Source organism: Mesoplodon densirostris, chromosome 7 (genome assembly GCF_025265405.1).
Source record: "Mesoplodon densirostris isolate mMesDen1 chromosome 7, mMesDen1 primary haplotype, whole genome shotgun sequence".
Classification (NCBI taxonomy): domain Eukaryota; kingdom Metazoa; phylum Chordata; class Mammalia; order Artiodactyla; family Ziphiidae; genus Mesoplodon; species Mesoplodon densirostris.
Window position 1 is genome coordinate 123,925,589 of NC_082667.1, and position 19,000 is coordinate 123,944,588.

General features: G+C 46.5%; 2 protein-coding genes across 5 annotated transcripts in view; one reads left to right on the forward strand and one right to left on the reverse strand.

Annotated features, from left to right (window-relative positions):
* Positions 1-13,260, reverse strand: part of OPCML (opioid binding protein/cell adhesion molecule like) — a 502,807-nt gene extending 489,547 nt beyond the window's left edge. For all 4 annotated transcript variants that reach the window (XM_060103444.1, XM_060103442.1, XM_060103441.1 and 1 more), the window contains exon 1: positions 13,094-13,260. In XM_060103444.1, coding sequence (XP_059959427.1) covers positions 13,094-13,260 — 167 coding nt within the window. The remainder of the gene's footprint in view (positions 1-13,093) is intronic.
* Positions 13,261-13,427: 167 nt separating this feature from the next.
* LOC132494277 (putative uncharacterized protein ASB16-AS1) lies at positions 13,428-14,233 on the forward strand. Its single transcript, XM_060105278.1, has 2 exons — positions 13,428-13,533; positions 13,851-14,233. Exons 1-2 carry the CDS (start codon positions 13,428-13,430, stop codon positions 14,231-14,233), a joined length of 489 nt encoding a protein of 162 aa, XP_059961261.1.
* The last annotated feature ends 4,767 nt before the right edge of the window (positions 14,234-19,000 follow it).

The following is a 19,000-nucleotide window of genomic DNA, read 5'->3' on the forward strand; positions in this document are numbered from 1 at the left end:
TACAGTACTAGAAGTACTAGCCAGGGTAATTAGGCAAAAAAAAAAAAAACATCTGAAAGGTATCCAAATTGGAAAGGAAGAAGTAAAATCATCTCTGTTTGCATATGACATAATCTTAAATTCAAGAACTCCTAAAGTTTCCACAAGAAATTGTTAGAAGTAATAAATGAATTCAGGAAAATTATAGAATAAAAAATCAATACATAAAAATCAGTTGTATTTCTATGCACTAGCAATGAACAATCCAAAAAGGAAATTAAGAGGCAATTCAATTTATAATAACAGTAAAAAATACTAGGAGTAAATTTAAACAAGGTGAAAGACCTGTACACTGGAAACTACAAAATGTTTCTGAAAGAAATTAAAGACAAAAATTAATGGAAAGACATCCCATGTTGATGGATTGAAAGACTTAATATTATTAAGCTGTCAATATTACTTTAAGCTATCTACCCCTTCAGTGCAATCCTTATTAACACTCATCCTAAAATGCATATGAAATCTCAAGGGATCCCAAATAGCTAAAACAATCTTGAAAAATAAAGTAAAAAGTCTCACACTCCTGATTTCAAAACCTACTATAAAGCTGCAATAATCAAAACAGTATGGTTCTGGCATAAAGACAGACATAGACCAATGGAATAGAATAGAGATCACAGAAATAAACCAGGTATACATGTTCAAATGAATTTCAAAAAGAGTGAGAAGCCCAATGAGGAAAAGATAATCTTTTCAACAAACGGTGCTGGGAAAACTGCATATCCACATGCAATAAAATTAACTTGGACTCTTTCCTTACACCATATACAAAAACTAACTCAAAAAGAAACAAAGATCTAAACATAAGGATTAAAACATAAAACTCTTCAAAGAAAAAATAGGGAAAAAGCTTCATGACATTGGATTTGGCAGTGATTTCTTGGATAGGACACCAAAAGCATAAACAACAAAATAAAAAACTGATAAAATGGACTACCTCACAATTAAAAATGTGTGTGCATCAAAAGACATTATCACCAGAGTGAAAAGGCAATCCACAGATAGAACACATGTGCAAATCATATCTAATAAAATATTAATATTCAGAATATATCAAGAATTCTTATAACTCAACAACAACACAAAAGACTAACAACCTGATTAAATATGGACAATCAATTGAATAGACATTTCTCTAAAGAACATACATAAACAGGCATTAAAGCATATCAGTAATCATTAGGAAAAATGCAAATCAAAACCACAATGAGATAAAACACTTCACATCCATTAATATGGCTATTATAAAAAAAATTGAAAATAACAAGTGTTGGCAAGGATGTAGAGAAATTGGAACCCTTATGCATTGCTGAAGGGGATGTAAAATGGTACAGCCACTATGGAAAATGGTATGGTGGTTCCTCAAAATTATACAGAATTACCACATGATCCATTTCTAGGTATATAAAATCCCATTTCTGGGAATATACCAAAAGAATTGAAAGCAGGGACTTGAACAGATATTTGTATATCCATGTTCATAGCAGCATTGTTCATAGTAGCAACCCAGTGTCCATTGACAAATAAATGAATAAATGGTGGTATAAACTTACAGTGGAATATGTTTCAGCCTTAAGAAGGAAGGAAATCCTGATACATGCTACACTGATGAACCTTGAAGACATTAAGCTAAGTGAAATAGGGCAGCCATAAAAGGACAAATAGTGTATGATCCCATGTATATGAGGTCTCTAGTGCAGTCAAATTCATAGAGACAGAAAGTAGAATGGTGGTTGCCAGAGGCAATGGGGAGGGGGAGGATGGGGTGTTAGTGTGTAAAAGGAACAGAGTTTCAGTTTAGATAAATGAAAAAGGGTCTGGAGACGAACGGCTGCTGCACGTAACATGAATGCATTTAATGGCACAGAACTGTATACTTAAAAGTGGTTAAAATGGTAAATTTCATGTCATGCACAGTTGAGCACAAAAAAAGAGAGGGCATAGAGGAACTCTTTGAGGGTGATAAAAAGTATTCTATACCTTTTAGAGTGGTGGTTACATGGTTGAATGTGAATGCCCAAGTCTGTCTAAGTGGACACGGAATATAGTGCATTCTATTAAATGCCCTCCTCCTCTCCTCCCTCTCCTCCCTCTCTCTCCTTTCTCCCCCACTTCCTGATCTATGGGCCCTTTATTCTGCTAATATATTCACTAGAAGTGAGTGTTCAAAGAGGAGACTCTGGGATTCATTCAACTTTATAATTTCCACGCCACTTAGAACAGGGCTTGGCATAGAGAAGTCAATAAAAGCTGGTTGTTTACATTATGAATTCAGTAACTTACATTTTTTAAGACATTAATGCTACTGTTTATCATGAACTTGCTACATCGGACTTTAAGCTCTTACAAACTTGATGCCCTGAATTCCTCCCCAACAGCCCAGCAAAGTGAGCATAGAGCATCCCAACCCTTTCTTTTTTTTTTTTTTTTTTTTTTGCAGTACGCAGACCTCTCACCGCTGTGGCCTCTCCCGTTGAGGAGCACAGGCTCCGGACGCGCAGGCTCAGCGGCCATGGCTCACGGGTCCAGCCGCTCCACGGCATGTGGGATCCTCCCAGACCGGGGCACGAACCCGCGTCCCCTGCATCGGCAGGCGGACTCTCAACCACTGCGCCAGCAGGGAAGCCCCCAACCCTTTCTTTTTAAATCAGGAAATTGAGGCTTAGAGACACTTGTTCACTTGTCTGACCACGTTCAGCCCGTAAGTACCAGAGCTGGGATCTGAACAGAGGCTTCCTGACTGCAAAGTCTGTGTCTTAACCCCTTGACAGGGCTTATACTTTATCTTACATTTCACTAAGCATCCACTGAATAGCCAATTGTAAACTAAGCATATAATCAAGAGGATCCTGTAAACTGTTCCCACCGCACAGGTACAGCATGATACATGCTCCCAAGATGTATTCAAGGACCTCACAAGTGAGGACTCAACCCAGGAACCACCACATTTCACATGGCCAAGGAAATGAGTCCACAAATCCCTTCATCCTGAGATGTCCTCTGCAATTTTAGAAGACTGCTCTCATTGATTTGTTTCCATTCCCTAGAGTTTGCAGGTGTACTTCCAGAACATGCCATCCTCTATTTTGTAACCTTAATAAAAAGGGAGGAGGTTGGTATACCTCCCTTGTAACTGCTCAGCATCTCCTGACAGTGGCTTTAAGAATAGTGTGAAATTCACAAACACTGCAATTATAATAAGCGGGAGGAGAGAGGACAAGTTAAATACCAACTATCTGGGGAGAGATCATTATCTCAACTAGGACTCAAATGCCAGAATCTCTGGCTGTAATGTCAGTGACTTCCCAATTGCTTAAAAATGGATGAGAATATCTTCATTAGAAAAAGCAGGGGTGTGTGTGCATGTGCATGTGTGTGTTTGTGTGTGTGAGAAAGTGGGGGACACACAGAGAGATAGAGATAAAGGACACACATCCATCTTTTCAACAAACTTGGAGCTCCCACCACGTGTTAGGTGTTGTACTGGACGCTGGGACACAAAGATGGAGAGACGGTATTAATGCATTTAACAAAAGGCATGGAAGCAGTGCAAACAACAGCAGGGAGAGGGGTATTTTTAGGGATGGCCTAGAAAGCACAGGACAGCACAAATATGAATCCCATTATGCCCTCCTCCTACACAGGTGCCTTACGGTCACATATGTGAATGTGAGAATGGCCTCTCCAATCACACACCTGACTGACACATCTCCTTGTGAAACACATGCTGGCTTTTTTTTTTTTTTAATCCATCATGGTGAGTTTCAAACAGCAAGCAAGAATCCCTATGTTGTGATGGCATCAGTTGTAATCAAGCCCAGTGAAGGTGGACGATATCTGATAGGGCAACCCATATACCTAATGACGAAGAATAGATAGTTTAATGGCAGAGGAGCAAGTGTGACTTGGCTGAGCCCTCACCTGCTGTCTGCACATGAGGTAGTCTCCTAAAGGGACATTCTGGTGGGCAGGCAAAGAGTAAGCTCTGGAAAGTCCATGAAGCCGGAGGTCGAGAGGAGTGGGGTAAAGGGTGGAGCTGGGCTCTTGGAGAAGAGGTTCTTACAGAACAAGGTGGGACTCCTGATCACCCAGGGCCTGGGGTAGGTCCAACACAGAGGAGCAGGACATGGAGTAGGGCTCAGTGACAAGAAGGGGGTCTCCAGCTGCAGGGAAGGTGGGAACCAAGGGTCAGAAAGAGCCCAGTTCCAGCAGCAAGACAGAACCTGAGCCCCAAACTGCTTGTGCCTTGACTTAGAATGGACGCTGCAAGCCTGTGTATGTGTGGTCCTGTGATCCAGATAGTCAGGGTTGGAGACATTTGCACAGCAGAGCCTGGCAGGTGGGACACGGCCACTTCCTTCCCCCTCTCCTTCCTCTACCTTGGAGTCAGGAACGCCACCTTAGGCTACTTTGTCCTCACCTGTGCAGAGCTTTTGTATCCCTTCAACTCTTCCTGACACCTTGGGAAAGTCTCTCTCCTCTTTTCTTTCCATGTTTGTCTTTTGTTTCCTTGATCTGTCTCCCTTGCTTTATTAATACTTATTAATAAATAAGTATGAAACTATCCCGAATCATTAGCAAGGAGGCAAATGCACACTTGAATCAAATAAAAGGGAAGCTCTGCATCTTAAAATTAAATTTGGCAACAGCAGAAACAATAATACAAACTCCAAAACTTTTGAAAGTACTCTGAAATGTCTTTGGGAAAATGTTTCCATATTATCTTCCTGTAATTATGCCTACTTTTCTTTAGCACCGGCATTCGCGATAAATAGAAAATTACAGTATTCGCTTTTTTCCCTCTTTTGCGTAATTACTTCTTCTACAACAACATTGTTTTCTATTATTCTTCATTGCTGGTCTATAGCATTTTGGGGAATTAGAGTTAAATTATCTTCTGTAGGCTAGCCAGAAAACTTAATAACCACTTAAAACATGCTGTATTTCTATTATGCAATGGAAACTGGATTAATCGTGATGCCATAAATCTTCAGGCCCAGTGGAAATGTTTAATATTCAAAACTAAGTTTTAAACATTGTATTGATCAGCACTCTTACGGAAGCCAGGTCAAGTCCTTCAGCATATCTTTGATTTAAGCAAAATGTACCATCTCCAGGGAAGAGGAAGCCACAAGGGGTCAGGCAGCTTCCTGTAGAGTATGAGTCAACCGCAAGGTGAGCAAGAGGGTCTGTGCCCGCTGTTGCCACAAGCTTGACAGTTTAAACTAAAATATGAGCATAAAGATGGGGAGAGGAGATTATGAAATGACTTGGATTTTAGGATTTTAAAACATATGGCGTCTCATCTTTCCATCCTTCCATGTGGATCAGTCGATTCCTCACAGTTCTTGGAGAAACGTTTTGGCGCTGGTGTCCTTGTCATCATTTACCTGCTGAATTTGTCTTGTCTCCAGGGTCCTTAGAGATACTGCACGTGCTGTGAGAGGTTATGTACACACCCAGAGGGTGCAGCATTTAGGACAGGGTCAAAGCTAGGGGCACTATGATCTTCCAACTGCGCACACGGTGGGCAGGACCCTCCTGAGGCTTCACTTTGTTCAAGGTTCACAGGTGCATGATTTCCGGCCCCAGGAGATGGAGCAGCATTTGCTGGCGTGCAAGTGAGGGGAGTGAAGCACACTGCTCAGGGCAGGACAGCAGACAGCTACAGCCCTCAACCCAATGCGGATTTCCTGACCTTTGCTCAAATACAGGTCCCAGGAACAGAGAGGAGGCGTTTGTTTCTTCTGCTTGCAGCTCATGGAAACTTTCTCTGTACTCTCTATCTGGGAGGAGGTACTATAAAACTCAGAAGAAGAAAAACAGGCCTTCTAAGAACAAATGCAGGCTCTGACACACAATAACTATGTGATCAAAAGGCAAGCATCTTAACTTTCTATACCTCAGTCTCCTAGTCTATTAGTTGGGGATCATATGGGAACAAAATTCGCCACCCCATAATGTTTCTGGCATGTGGATTATGTCAAGCTGAAAACAGTCAAGGCCCAAAAGACTCAGGAAGAAACTCTGCCATTCTGCCAAACTGCCTGAAGAATATATAGATAGAGGGCCTGTTACAGGAATAGAGCATCACAAGAGATGTCTGCCAGGTGTGGTGGGGAAACTCCCAGAGATCAGAGCCTATTCTGTGTCAATCTCTGCCTGGTCCAGCAAACATTGATTTACCAAACATTTGCTTTTCCATCTCCATGTGAACTGCGTTCCTCCACTTAGAAGTCCCAAACCTCTACCCCCAACATCCCCTTTTCTCTTCAGCTGAAGATGGTATTTAGGGTGAGGGTTTTGGCCATTTTGTTGAGTTATTCAGTTCTCCTGGGTCTCTTCCATATATACATGTTATTAAACTTTTGTTTGATTTCATCCTGTTCATCTGTCTCAGTTAAATTTAATTCTTAGACCAGCCAGAAGACCCTAGAAGGGTAGAAGAAAATGTCTTCCTCCCTGAGAGCGCCATAATATTCTGAAAATTACATGAAACAATAAGTAACTGTCCTGGCACCTGACACACAGTCAATCACGGATAATAGAGTTTATGTGTTTAAACCTCCGCCCCGCAGATTTTATTGAAGGGTCTGTGGTGTGATCCTGTACGAAAAGTGGCACCAGGCTCAAACACCTCCTTTCTCTAACCTTCTCTACCAAGGAAATGGCACACAGACGGAGGCAGGGTAAGTGCTGAGCTGCAGAAACATCACAGCTTCAGTTTTCACATCTTAAAAAAAGTGCACCAGGTGGTACCAGAAGTCCCAGGAAGGTGTCATTGCTGGGGGGTGGGGAGGGACTTAGCGGGAAGCCTCTCCCCACAGCCACACCACCTTCCTCCCCAACTCATCGGGACCCAACACCAGCAAAAGCATCTTCCTACAGGGGAAATAATAAATAAATGAATGAACCTGAAATAGTCTGGGGCTGTCTTGAGCAGACTGAAAAAAAAAAGAAAAAAATCAAGAAAGGTTAACACTTAGTTGCTAACTTAACAGGCAATGCACATTTCTGCCAGTCCTAAGAGTGTCACTCCATAATTCCCTCTTCTTACCTCAGGACTGTGAAGACGCTTCCCATTAATAATAACGTTAGAAGTCCTCCCTTGGGAAGGTCAGGTGGGACCTAGGTGGCCCCTCCTGTCCGCTGCATCTCACCGCTGGACCCCATCAGGTCTGGGATACACGCTGCTCAGTCCTGCTCATTCCAATCCCCCCCCCAACACACACACCGCCAGAGGCAGTTGCGCAGTGAGCACAGTAGGAAGACCAAGGGCACCGTCCCTTTTTAGAATGACAGGACGAAACTGAACCCAAGGGCCAAATTTGCTTAAAGGCCAAAAACTGAACAAAAGGGCTTACATAGAGCTGTTAAGTGTCTAGAGCAGGGGTCCGCGACCCCCAGACCACAGGCAGGAACGGGTCCATGGCCCGTTAGGAACCGGGTCGCACGGCAGGAGGTGAGTGGCGGGCGAGCGAGGGAAGCTTCACCTGTATTTATAGCCGCCCCCCATCGCTTGCATTACCGCCTGAGCTCCGCCTCCTGTCTGCATATGGTGAGTTGTCTAATTATTTCATTACATATTACAATGTAATAATAATAGAAATAAAGTGCACAATAAATGTAATGCGCTTGAATCATCCCAAAACCATCCCCCACCCCAGTCTGTGGAATAATTGTCTTCCACGAAACTGGTCCCTGGTGCCAAAAAGGTTGGGGACCGCTGGTCTAGAGCAGTGCAGAAAGTCACTGAGCATGTATCCTGACTGCTTTAAAACTCCTCCTCCCATCCCTGGCTCTGGCACGTGGCGTGTGTGCCGGGGAGGCAAGCACATGCCTACCACTCAGTGACTTGACAGTGTCAGTCGAGCCAGTCAGGCCCGCTGACCCCCGCCGCTCCCAATCCAGGACACGCCCACTTCCCGGTCGGCCCCACTCGTTCCTTGCTCTGTGTCTCCTCTCGTCTGCAGAAGGCAGGTCTCCGCAGGAACGCCCTCACTTCCAAGTCCATTACTCTGCTGCTGCTAAGAAGACTCCCTAGGCTCTGCCGCCCCACTCCTGCCTTGCCCTCAGGGATGGTGAAACCTTCTGCATAGTTTCAGATCAGACGGGGACCGCTGGTGGACTCAACTGTTCCCCGTGACAAGTGATTTCAGCAGAATTCAAGTCCCTCAAGCCTCCAAGGGCTCTAACCGACCACCTGCCTGAATGGCTGGCACCGTATTTTGAAGAAAATGAAACCCTGTAGCTGTAAGTACTTCATCACTGCAGAGGTAACTCCATTATAAGAGACTGAGCCCCTTTTTGATGGATTAAAGCATTCAGCCAAGACTTATTATTTGAATCCTTAGTAGGCATGAAGATGTCTGTACCCAACAGCTAGGACGTGGCCGCTGACCCCCAGAAACTCACAGTCCAACCACGCCCACTCGTAGGTCACAAGTCCACAGTGTGTACCCGTCAGAACAAAGATCTACAGCAGGGGTTACTGGGACTCAGATGAGGGTGAATCCTGACCAGAGCAGGAAGTGGGATGCTGAATGGAACTGGGAAAGGACTAAGAATTCTAAAGGTCCGTGTGGGGGCGGGGGGAGTGGGAATGAGAAAGGAAACTGGAAAGAATGGAGAGTATTATGGGTTGTCACTGGGGCTCTCTTTAGCTCCTGTAACAACCTGCATGTGTGTTTTGCTTTATAACCAGCAGAATAATGCCATCCACTCCATCTCCCAGATGCCATAGACAGAGCAGATACTGTTCCCAAGTGTACACAAAGGAAGTGAAGTGCTCAAAATCATGTAGCTAGTGAGGGATGGAGTAAGAATCAAACCCAGGTGAGTATTCAGGCCCCTGAGCCCGTTGTTCTTTCTCGGGCACTACGGCAGCCGTGAGTGGTAAGGTCCACGGACACGTGTAGGGGACACGTAAGTGTGGGCAGGGCCACTGGAGACCACTCTTGCTCAGATGCTCTGGGTCAGGAAAGGACTCTGGGGCAGTGGTTCTTAGCATGAGAAATAGTGAAAGAGATCTTTAATATGTCCACACCTATGCCCAACTCCAGACATTTTGCTTTCATTGGTCTGGGATCCTGACTGTGGAATGTCTAAACAGCATCTCAGGTAACTCCAGTGCAGCCCGGGTTAGCAGTGCAGCTGGAGGGGCCCCACAGGGACTTGCACTTGGTTCGGTGTCCGTGTCTCCATCTTCCCAGGCCAAGAGCGAAGCATTTGCACTAATGCAAGTCCATATTCAGGTTAGGCAACTTAAACACTGAAATGCACATGCTGTGGCCTTGTTTGGAATAACCTGGCAGCTAGTCTGAATTTTCTAATTTACACAAAAAGAAAAGCTGCCGATGGTGAGTGCAAAAGACAGAAAGACACCCAGGCCAGTGACAGGACGCCGCCCCTGGGAGCCTGGCTACCCCAGTAGCTTTGCCAACACCCTGCTGCTCAGCTTCTTCCTTGGTAGTAGTTAACCCTCAAATACTTGGTTCCAAAGGGATTAGCTCAGAATTCCAAATGAAAATGCAAGGGTATTTTAGAAGAGAGTTCCTAAGCATAATCCCAGATCAGCAAACCTGGATCAGCAAAACTGATCATCCTGCCATACTAAAAAAAATTAAAAGGGAAAAAAAAAAATCCCATCCAGGTTGCTGGTGGAAACTTTTCCCATTTAGTGGAACAATCAGAGCAACAACTCTCACCTCCACGCTACTGCACCCCCCTCAGAATACTTGTGGACACACATGATGTGGTCCCACTGAGGAACCAAAGCCCATTGAGAGAAGATTGAGGTCCAGGAAGAAAAGATATCTGGTGATCGTCGTGTAACTGAAATAGCCTCATAGACACCCGCTGACCACACTGAACATTCCAGGCTCCTTCCCTGACGTGGGCAATGATTCAGACACAGGACTTCTGTCATATCTAATCTAATGGAAAGGCACAGAACATTTTTAACCCAACAGCAGATAACTGCCATGAAATGATTCTGGCCAAGAGGGCCCATTTATAATAATGAATTCAAATCCGATTCATAGGAGCTATAATTCAGACACTGTGAATATCACCTTCATTTTGCATGTCATCTCTCTTCCAAGAAGGCAAATAATTCCAGAGTCACGTAATTATCTCTACTTTTCAAGTAGCCCTGTGTAGTTATGAGGAAGATAATATTGCCTCATTTACATAAAATGAGTTTCATCCACATTCAAAACTTCAGTGTCGTCTCTGGCACCTCACTTCCTAGCATCCCTCAATGCACTCAAAGACCTATAGCACCACAAATCATGTCTCCAAGGAAGGAGATCATCCTTCTCTAAGCGGTGCAATGTCGCATTGTGAATTTCAAAGGAGGACCCAGCTTTTTCGATTCTTTTGCTTCTCCTAGTCGGTCTTTGGCCTCCTATGTGACTTCGTTCAAGATTTAGAAACAGGCTTGGGATACTTGGATCCAGGGCAGTCACATTTGAAAAGACTTTCTCTGGCTGATGAGCCTGGGGATCATTCAAGTTTTTCAACGCCTTTTGAACATTTGATGCATTCAGAACACTAAATGCCCAAACGCTGAATGCCCAAAGGTATACCTTTCAGGAGGCTAAAGAGTGGCCACCGCTAAGAATTACAATTTTTAGAAGCAAAAAAACAACCCCAAACGATACATCTATCTGGGGTTGAGGTCATGGACTTCCAGAGACGGGAAGCAGCGGACGCCCCCTCTGAGCCCTGACAAACAAGGTTTTCATTGAGACGGGCACACAGCTGTGGAACCAAGAAAGCAAAGGAGCACGGAAAACAGGAGGGGAGAGATGGAGACCCCCAGAGATCTGCAGGAGCTAGTTATGTTATTTTAAGAAACATTGTGATAGTAGTGAAACCGGAACCTTAAAAATCAGGAAATAATAAGCATTAAGTGATGAAAGCAAAGGCAGAAAGATGAGAATGAACAGCATGCAAAAATATATAAAATGGAGGTATCTGATAAAAACAAAGGAAAACGTAATAAAAGAGAAGAACATGAGAGGTAAAAGAAAGAGGATAAAGAAGTATTAAAATGGGAACAATGCACTGAATTTCTCTATTTCAGGGCAAATTATACAGAAGTTGAGAGGCAAAATCAACATAAGACGCGCTTACTTTTTAAAAAATAAAGCATGCCATCAGGTAACAGATAACAGTTATACTCAAATACATAAGGCTTTTTTTTTCTCCACAAAGCACAAAAAAGCAACTATTCAGCTTTCCCTTTTTTATTCCCATTCCCATTATGAAGCCCAGCTGCTAAACATGAGAACCGAAGATCATGAAAACAGGCCAGCAGCTAATAAAAAAAAAAAGGCAGATCAAAGCTGGCCCTCTGCTGGTGGAACTATCTTATTGCATCCCGTACAGCAGCTCTAGTTTTTAAGTTTCTGGTTTAACTTTCAGAGGCAAGAAGAAGACAGAGGATTCTGGAAAGTTCAGCACTGAGGCCTTATTCAATGCTGGGCCTCTCTGTCCCTGGTAATAGTCTGGAGGATGAAGAGAGGTGCGTGGCAGCATCCAAATCCCTTCACACCTACCACCATTTCCCCACATTTCCTTCGTTAACATGCACTGTAGCCCGGCTGCTACTCCTCTCTTTGAGCAGACTGGCCCTCTGCACATGTGCTTCTCAGGGCATGGACCCCCAGGATTTCTCTAAGGCAAGGAAGTAGGCATGTTACATTCCCTCTAGTCTGGGACCGGCTGAGGGGTGCCCACATGCCCAGAGGGTTTCCCTCCTGCTGTCTAGAGAGGAGGTCTGTCTCCATCCTTTTTTCTCTCTCCTCCTGGGGCCCCCATGCACCAGCAGACAGAGTTCTAGGACTTGTCCTCAAGCTCAAAAGAAGACTCAGCTGAGGACCACCTTCAAAGTGGTAAGAATCAACCCTAATGCCTGGGCTTAGCTAGGAAGAACAGGAGGCAGGAGGCCTTTCTTTCCTTCCCCAGGGAGAGGCTTGTCCAGATGGAGAGGGTTCAACCAAGGAAGTCAAGGGAAGAACAGGAAGGCAGCCCCACCCTCATGCATTCCTTGGAGAAGCCAGGCTTCTTGGTTGCAGAATCCGGGGCACGATGTTTTATTTCCACCGTAACCATCAAAGTCACAGACAGGGCAAATGCAGTCACCCTGTGTACACTGTGAGCAGAGTTAAGCTGGGATGTCCCTGAATCGGTCTCCGAGGACCAGAACTACCTCATTAAAGGGATAAAAGATGATATCTGCTGAGCTGGTGGAAAGTGGTGGCTGCATTTTTATTAAAGTCTCTGCTGCAGCAGGCCTGGTCCCCAAAGGTTCATATTCCAAGAAGCTCCACCCCTCTGCCTGGAGCATGTAAGTGATTCTCTGTAACTCATTAAGGTAAAACAAAAAGCTTTCGTACTGTGCTTTTCACATAGGAGTGTTGTTGCATAAAAGCTACATGTTTCCTCTCCCTGGCCTGAGCCTGCAAAGATAAAACTGCCCTCATAATTTATAATAGGGGCCCCAGGAGCACCACACCGGGTTGGCAAGGATGGCTGCCTCTTAAGCAAACTCGAAAAAGGCCACACGGCCCAGCAACAGCAATTCCAGACCCTGAAATTTCAGGTATTGCTCAGACAGAGACCAGCCAGCCCACTGGGAGGACTACTCTGCCTCACCACATACCTTCCGGACTGTAAGACAGCCACCAGGGTACCAGTGATCTCTGGCTAAACCCCCAGTATATTTCAACACCAGGGCTCTCATCCCGGGGCCAAGGCAAAAGTGAGTCTAACCACGTCATGGCCTCGCAGATACATGGAGCCCCAAGCATGGACTCAGGGCTCACTCCTAAGATCCGGAACCAGAAAAGCCACAGCAAATGACAAAGCTGTCCAGGAGAATGGGTGCTAGCTGCCACAGAACGCCAAGTGGGCACCTCTTGGGCCTGCAAAAGGCCCTCTCCCACGCTCCAATTCCCCACGCAAGTCTCCGGTTCTCGCTCGCTCGCCCCTTCCCACGGAATCACATCCGAGGGGCTCAGGCCCCCGCCGAAGAACAGCTCCCTACCTGAGGGTGGCGCTCTCCCCCTGCCGGACCGTCACGTTGTCCATCGCTTTGGGGAAGGTGGCATCTCCGCTGCGCACGGGCACTCCTGTGGGTACAAGGAACAGCAGCCTGAGAGACACGACCACGAGGCACTTCCAGGGCAGGAACAGGTACCCACAGACCCCCATCCTCGACGACCACAACTTCCCAGAACTCCGGCAGCCGCTCGGTCCTCGTCCCCCGCCCCGCACACCGGCGGGTCTCAGGCAGCCGCGTGGGGAGGGAGGAAAGGGATGGAACCAGCCAGAAGCAGAGAGGGGGAAGCAGAAGCGGAGTCCAGGCTCTCCCGACTCTAATGATTCTTCCTCAAATCCTGCCTCAGCTTTCCAGCCTGGCAGAACCAGAAGCCCCCTCCTGCATCCAAAAAGAGCTTTCTCGACGCTCCCCTGGGGAGGAGGGAGGCGGCCGGGAAGGGAGAGGAAGGAGGAAGGTGCAGGGCTGAAGGTCACGGATTGCTCTTTCTCTGTCTCTCTCCGAGATGCTACTTTAACATTCAGTTGGGCACGTCCTGCCGAGGTCTGGCATCAAAAGTTTATAACCCAAAGAAGCCAGGCAAGTGTCTCTGACATAAAGGAGATGTCATAAAAAGCTGCCGCTTCAAGGAGAGGAGAGAATGTTTTATTAGATCACACATATGTACAGTTGTATTTAGAAACCAGCCCGAGTCTCCAATCTGGAACGCAAAGGCGGTAAAAAGTTCCACCGCGGGGACCCGCAGCCGCCGCCGAGCCCGAGGATCCTCCTGTGCAGTGGGTGCCTGGCGTCCTCGCCGCAGCCCGCGCGGCGACTGGCGGCCAGCCCGGCCCGCGGAGCGCCGGCGGCGCAGGCTCGGGGCCCACGGGGAGCTGGCGGACGCCGCGCCCGCCTCTCCGGGGACGCGGCGCGGGGCGCGGGGACGCGCGGACGCCACACTCAGCGGCCGCCCCCGGCCTCTGCGCCGCCGGCCTCCCGGGAGCAGCTCCAACAAGCGCGGGCCCCGACCGCCGCGGTTGTCATGGCAGCAGCTCCATCACTGACCGCAGCTCTCCGCTGGGCCGGCGCAGAGCGAGCTGGCGGACCGCGCGCCACGCGGCGGGCGCTGGGCGCGGGCGCACACCGTAACCCCAGCCGCGCAGCCCACTCGCGCCGGGAGCCGCGCGTGTCGGGCCGCCACGTCCCCCGCTCCTCTCTCCCCCGACACGGCGCCTGCCCGGGAACGCTGCGCCCCTCTCGGCGGCTTCCCTGCGTGCGGGCGGGAGGGAAGGGCACGAGAGCGAGCTCGGGACCGCAGCAAATTGGAAACTGACTCGCACCTTCCTTCCCCGGATGCCGGATGCCAAGGCAGAAGTTGCCATCCCCGCCCTGGAGAGCTCAACTAGGTTTCCCACGCCGGGATTCTGACCCCGTGTGCGCGTCCACCGCTCGGCAGCCCCCTCTCCACGTGGCCGAGCTACAGTCCCATCCCAGGCAGAGCTCTCCTGGGCCTTGGCGAGAAGGTGGAGCGCTTTCCCCTCCGGTGACCCACCTTGGAAATACTCCTGGCCCTTGAGTTGCTCGCTCTCGCTCTCCAGCTGGCAAATCAGAATTTCTTCCTACTGCGCCACGAGCAAAATCGTCCCTGTCCTACTCCACGCTTATTACCCAAGTATCTTATTGTAAAAATGCAAAAACTGGGAAAAACACGAAGAGATCCTAAAAAGTAATAAGACTGATTCTTATAAAATCCATCTGTGGCTTTATGATCACAACATAAAGTGGCGCCATCACCGTATCCGGAGGGGACCTGGTAGTAAGGCATTCTTAGAGCCCAGCCTGTCAGTTTGGAGTATGGACGCATTTCTTTTGGTTAAGAACTGAAAATCTCAGGCTTTCCTTGGGCCTGTCAAGAGGCTTTCTTTCTGCGACCCCTGACAAAAGCCACCCCTTATTATGTGGCTTCTGCCCTTGTATCATAATTTAATAGTTGCTACATGCATTCGCTTTACTGCATTCGTTCTCAAATCCTTTTGTAAAATTAGCCTGGGCTCTGAACAACTGTTGCAATGACGTGTAATTCAAAAATAAGCTTTAAACTTATACCATTAATTGTGTTCGTTGCTCAAGGGCACAAAAGTGTGCTACCTGTTCTCAGTTATAAAAGCTGGGCACAAATAAATACTGTACTACTATATACTATACTATGATAAATACGATAAATACTCTAATATAAATAAATACCGCCCATCCCCTGCCCCCTGCAAAAAGAGAACCACATACATCTTAGGTCTAAAGTTTTTAATTAGAGCATTGTACCTCAGGAAGAAAGAATACTTGTCACTAGTTATGCCACCTATGTTTTATAAGTTTTAATAGAGTGAAAGTATGTGGCATCTCCTTCCCAGAATGCAGACATTAATGATGTAGGGAGGCGCAGCACGCTCTCCAGTGAGCTTCTGGCCGAGGGGGGTCATGATGCTGGGAGGAGAGGCAAGGCCTCAGAGAGCAGCCTAACAACTTATTTTGGCATCACCCACCAGTTTTAATGACACACATCTTTCCTTAAGACCTGAGCGTACCTGGGTTTTCTGTATACACATTGTACATAATCCTCTAAACTCCGAGATGCTCTTGTATCAACAGCCTGGAAAGACTTTTTTAGTGCTTTAATCTGTGCAAAGCTGAGAACCGGGGCTGGTCTTATGATTTTCTTCAATGACAGAGTTTGTCTCTTGAACACCAAGGGTGAGAGCCGTGGGGATGGGTCAGGCTGCCTTACAAGTCACGCAGCTCCTGCTGCTTGGTTGCCGGGCACACAGGTGACACGGCCAACTCACGTGCCTGCTGGTTCTAGTGCTTCTCAGGAGGTGCAGATGGGCTGTTGCCAAAGGCTGAATCAGCCCATGAAGGATTACTTGAGATGGAAGGAGTTACTGGAGAAGAAAGGAAAGCAGAAAAGAACATGAGATTCCGGGTGGGAGGAGAACAGGCAGGGCAAGAAAAGGAGAGGCAGAGATAGGATGAAGTGAGGCATTATATAGTCTTAATAACATGTAACAAATCCTGCCCTTGGGAAAAGGATAAACTTTTTATTTTTTCAGGGCTGACTACCCCCAGCTCTAGGTATCCGGAGTCCTAGAGAATGGGGCCGTCATCTTTCTCTTCTGTAAGTCGGCTTCCTAGTTCAATATTTGTGGGTGAATACATGGGCTGAACTTAAGGGCTAGGGAATCAGAGAAATAACTACAGAGGTCTGATTTTTGTGTGAATCTATGCCTGTCTACAGTTCGGTGGGGGAGATTTCATTCATCCGTAAGGCATTGCTAGAGACCAGTATATCCATTTAGAGACTGGAAGGCCAAACCAGATTGAAATGGGAAAGGTAAAAGGGGGTGAGCTTTGCAATGAACAATGAACAAGTAGTTTATATCAAGAGATTTCTATGAAATTCTTGACTGAGTACTATGATAGGGAAACCCCCAGTTAAACCTCTTTTGGATATTTGATGACACATATGAAGACAAATTAAATGAGGATGGATTAGAGTACTAAGATTATTGGTTCGGCAGTTGGATTGTCCATTCAGATACTGACTCCTTGATCCTTCAGCTGTCGCACCTATTTCACAGGGTTTTGGGGTTTTGTGAAACATCCCCAAGATCATGTTGTAAGGTCTGGTAAGATGGCAGACATGGAAAAACCTGTCTTGAAAGAAGAGTTTATTCCTTGGCGTTCCCCAGAGGAGGGACACACCACAGTATGCAGGGCCACATGGGGAAGCACCAGGGTGAGAGAGGAAGCAGAAAGGACAAGGAGAAAGCAAGGTCCAGAGGCTTGACGGTGGTTTCCAGGAGAAGGAATGGGCAAGGTGGGGAGGGCAAGCTTGAGCAGACTTAGGGTTGGATGTTTTTGAATAACTGTGGCAGGCCTGGACTCTGGATGTGGTCTCTAGTTGTCCAGTACCTGGCCCTGGAGTGACTCAGGGCAGGGGAAACATTGGCTTGGTGTGTGACCATTGGGTAGAGGAAATGGTTAGGGATGCGGGCTCTTACTGGGTTGGTTTGCATATGAAGGACATGCTGAAGGCAAGTTGTTTGCCATCTCTAGAAATTAGCTAGCCCTGGGAGAGACAGTCTCTCCAGAATTTGCAAGCCTCCAAGATGTCAAAGCATCTTAAAATACAGAATAGAAAACCTCAAAACTTGATTAATACAGGGTGAAAATTAATGAGATCATTGCCAAAGGACTCAGCACAGTGGAAGCGCTTAGTAATCATAAATTATGACTATATAGCAAAATCCCCACTTTCCAGTGATTACAACTTGTGACATGTAAAAAGTTACAAATGAAAGGATGTAAATGCCCTACGTACCAACTAAAGCTCTGGTCCAGACCTACAGATGTCTAGATATTTAGGGCGATTTGTAATAGAAAATGCAAGTTGGATCCAGTGCAGTGTAGTAGTTTTAGAAAACGTAAAGCAGGGAGGTTACCTGATCTGATGAGCTTTAAAATATTACTTTGTCATGAAGAGAAGAGTGGGATTCAGGGAGAGTGCTGGGAGCAGAAGAGGGAAGAGATGATGTCGGTGACAATGGGGATGGAGAAACAGGGAAAGGTAAGGGGTGTATTGTGGAAGTACAGTAGTCAGGGCTTCCTGAGAGTCTGGATGTTGGGACTGAGAAAAAGAAGGGGTTGGGTTTGGGGTGGCACAATACCCTGTGATGAGGAGGAGTCCAGAAGAAATAGGTTTAGAGAGGCAGAGGTCGAAGGAGTGAGTGAAGTGCTGTAGGAGACGGTCAAGTGGAGCCGTGGGCTGGCAGCAGGAGGAAGGAGGCGGAAGCCACAGCAGAGCACTGAGGACAGCCCTAGCAGCTCACCTGGGCTCACTGTTAAAGGGAAGACGGTGATAAAAGTCCTTCTCTTTCTGCTCTGTGTGTGTGGCGAGGAGATGTTATCCATGGAACCCTCCCTCCAGATCTAGAGGCCCCTCTGCCTTTGTTTGTGAATTAGAAATAAGCCCCATCAGTATAAACTTTAGAACCTAAGCTGTTCTGAAGTTTAGTGATTCCACTGTTTTCAATTTGTCTCTTAATATACTTCCTCTGCTCGGCCATATCTTAGCTTTTGACAGTAGATTCTAAAATTGTTTGGGGATGAGGCTGTGAATTGTATCGGTATGGTTTCTAAAAAATGCCACTCACTTACCCTTAATGAAACTAGGGGGCCCAGGTTTAAGTCCTTGTTTCTGCTGTAACTTACCAGCTACGATGTAGTTCAATCAAAAGCCCTTGTTTTACTGGGTAGTGGGTCAGACCAGAACTTGGACACTGGAGTCCACCTGATTCCCACCTCTAAAACCTACTTCAGGGTGATTTTATACAATATCCTTAACTTTGATAATCCTTAGTTTCCCCACCTGTAAATAGAGGCAATGATAGTAATGAATGCATACAGTATTTTTGAGTGTTAAATGAAATACAAGTTGTCAGCACCCTGCTGGGCCCTCCGTAAGGACCCAATAAATGTTTCCTTATAACCTATAGGAAGAGACCTAATTCCCCCACCATCATAGGTTTTTTTCTCTGAAGTGGCTCTGGAGGCAGATAAGCTGTACAGAGCAGGGCAGGCAAATTTCCAAGTTGTCCAGAGGTTTTGTATATGTGTGTGCGTGTGTGTGTGTGTGTGTGTGTGTGTGTGTAATATGAGAAACTGAACAGATCTCTGTCTAATTTTAAAGAGTCAATTTTAGAACTAGAAGTCACCTAAGGATCAAAGTGGTTGTTAATATGGTTTCCTGGTACCATGGAGAGGCTGCCTAGATGAGGTTGGCTACGGGGAACTCTGGATCCAACAGAAATATCTGAATTTATCTAATGAAATTTATATCCAGTTGTAAAAGCAATTTCAAAC

Excerpts from the sequence above, each read along its gene's own strand:
- LOC132494277 (XM_060105278.1), top strand. The coding sequence starts at position 13,428 with ATGATTCTTCCTCAAATCCTGCCTCAGCTTTCCAGCCTGGCAGAACCA. Across the intron at positions 13,534-13,850 it reads CTCCCCTGGGGAGGAGGGAG|CCGCCGCCGAGCCCGAGGAT; the intron begins GCGGCCGGGAAG and ends GGGGACCCGCAG.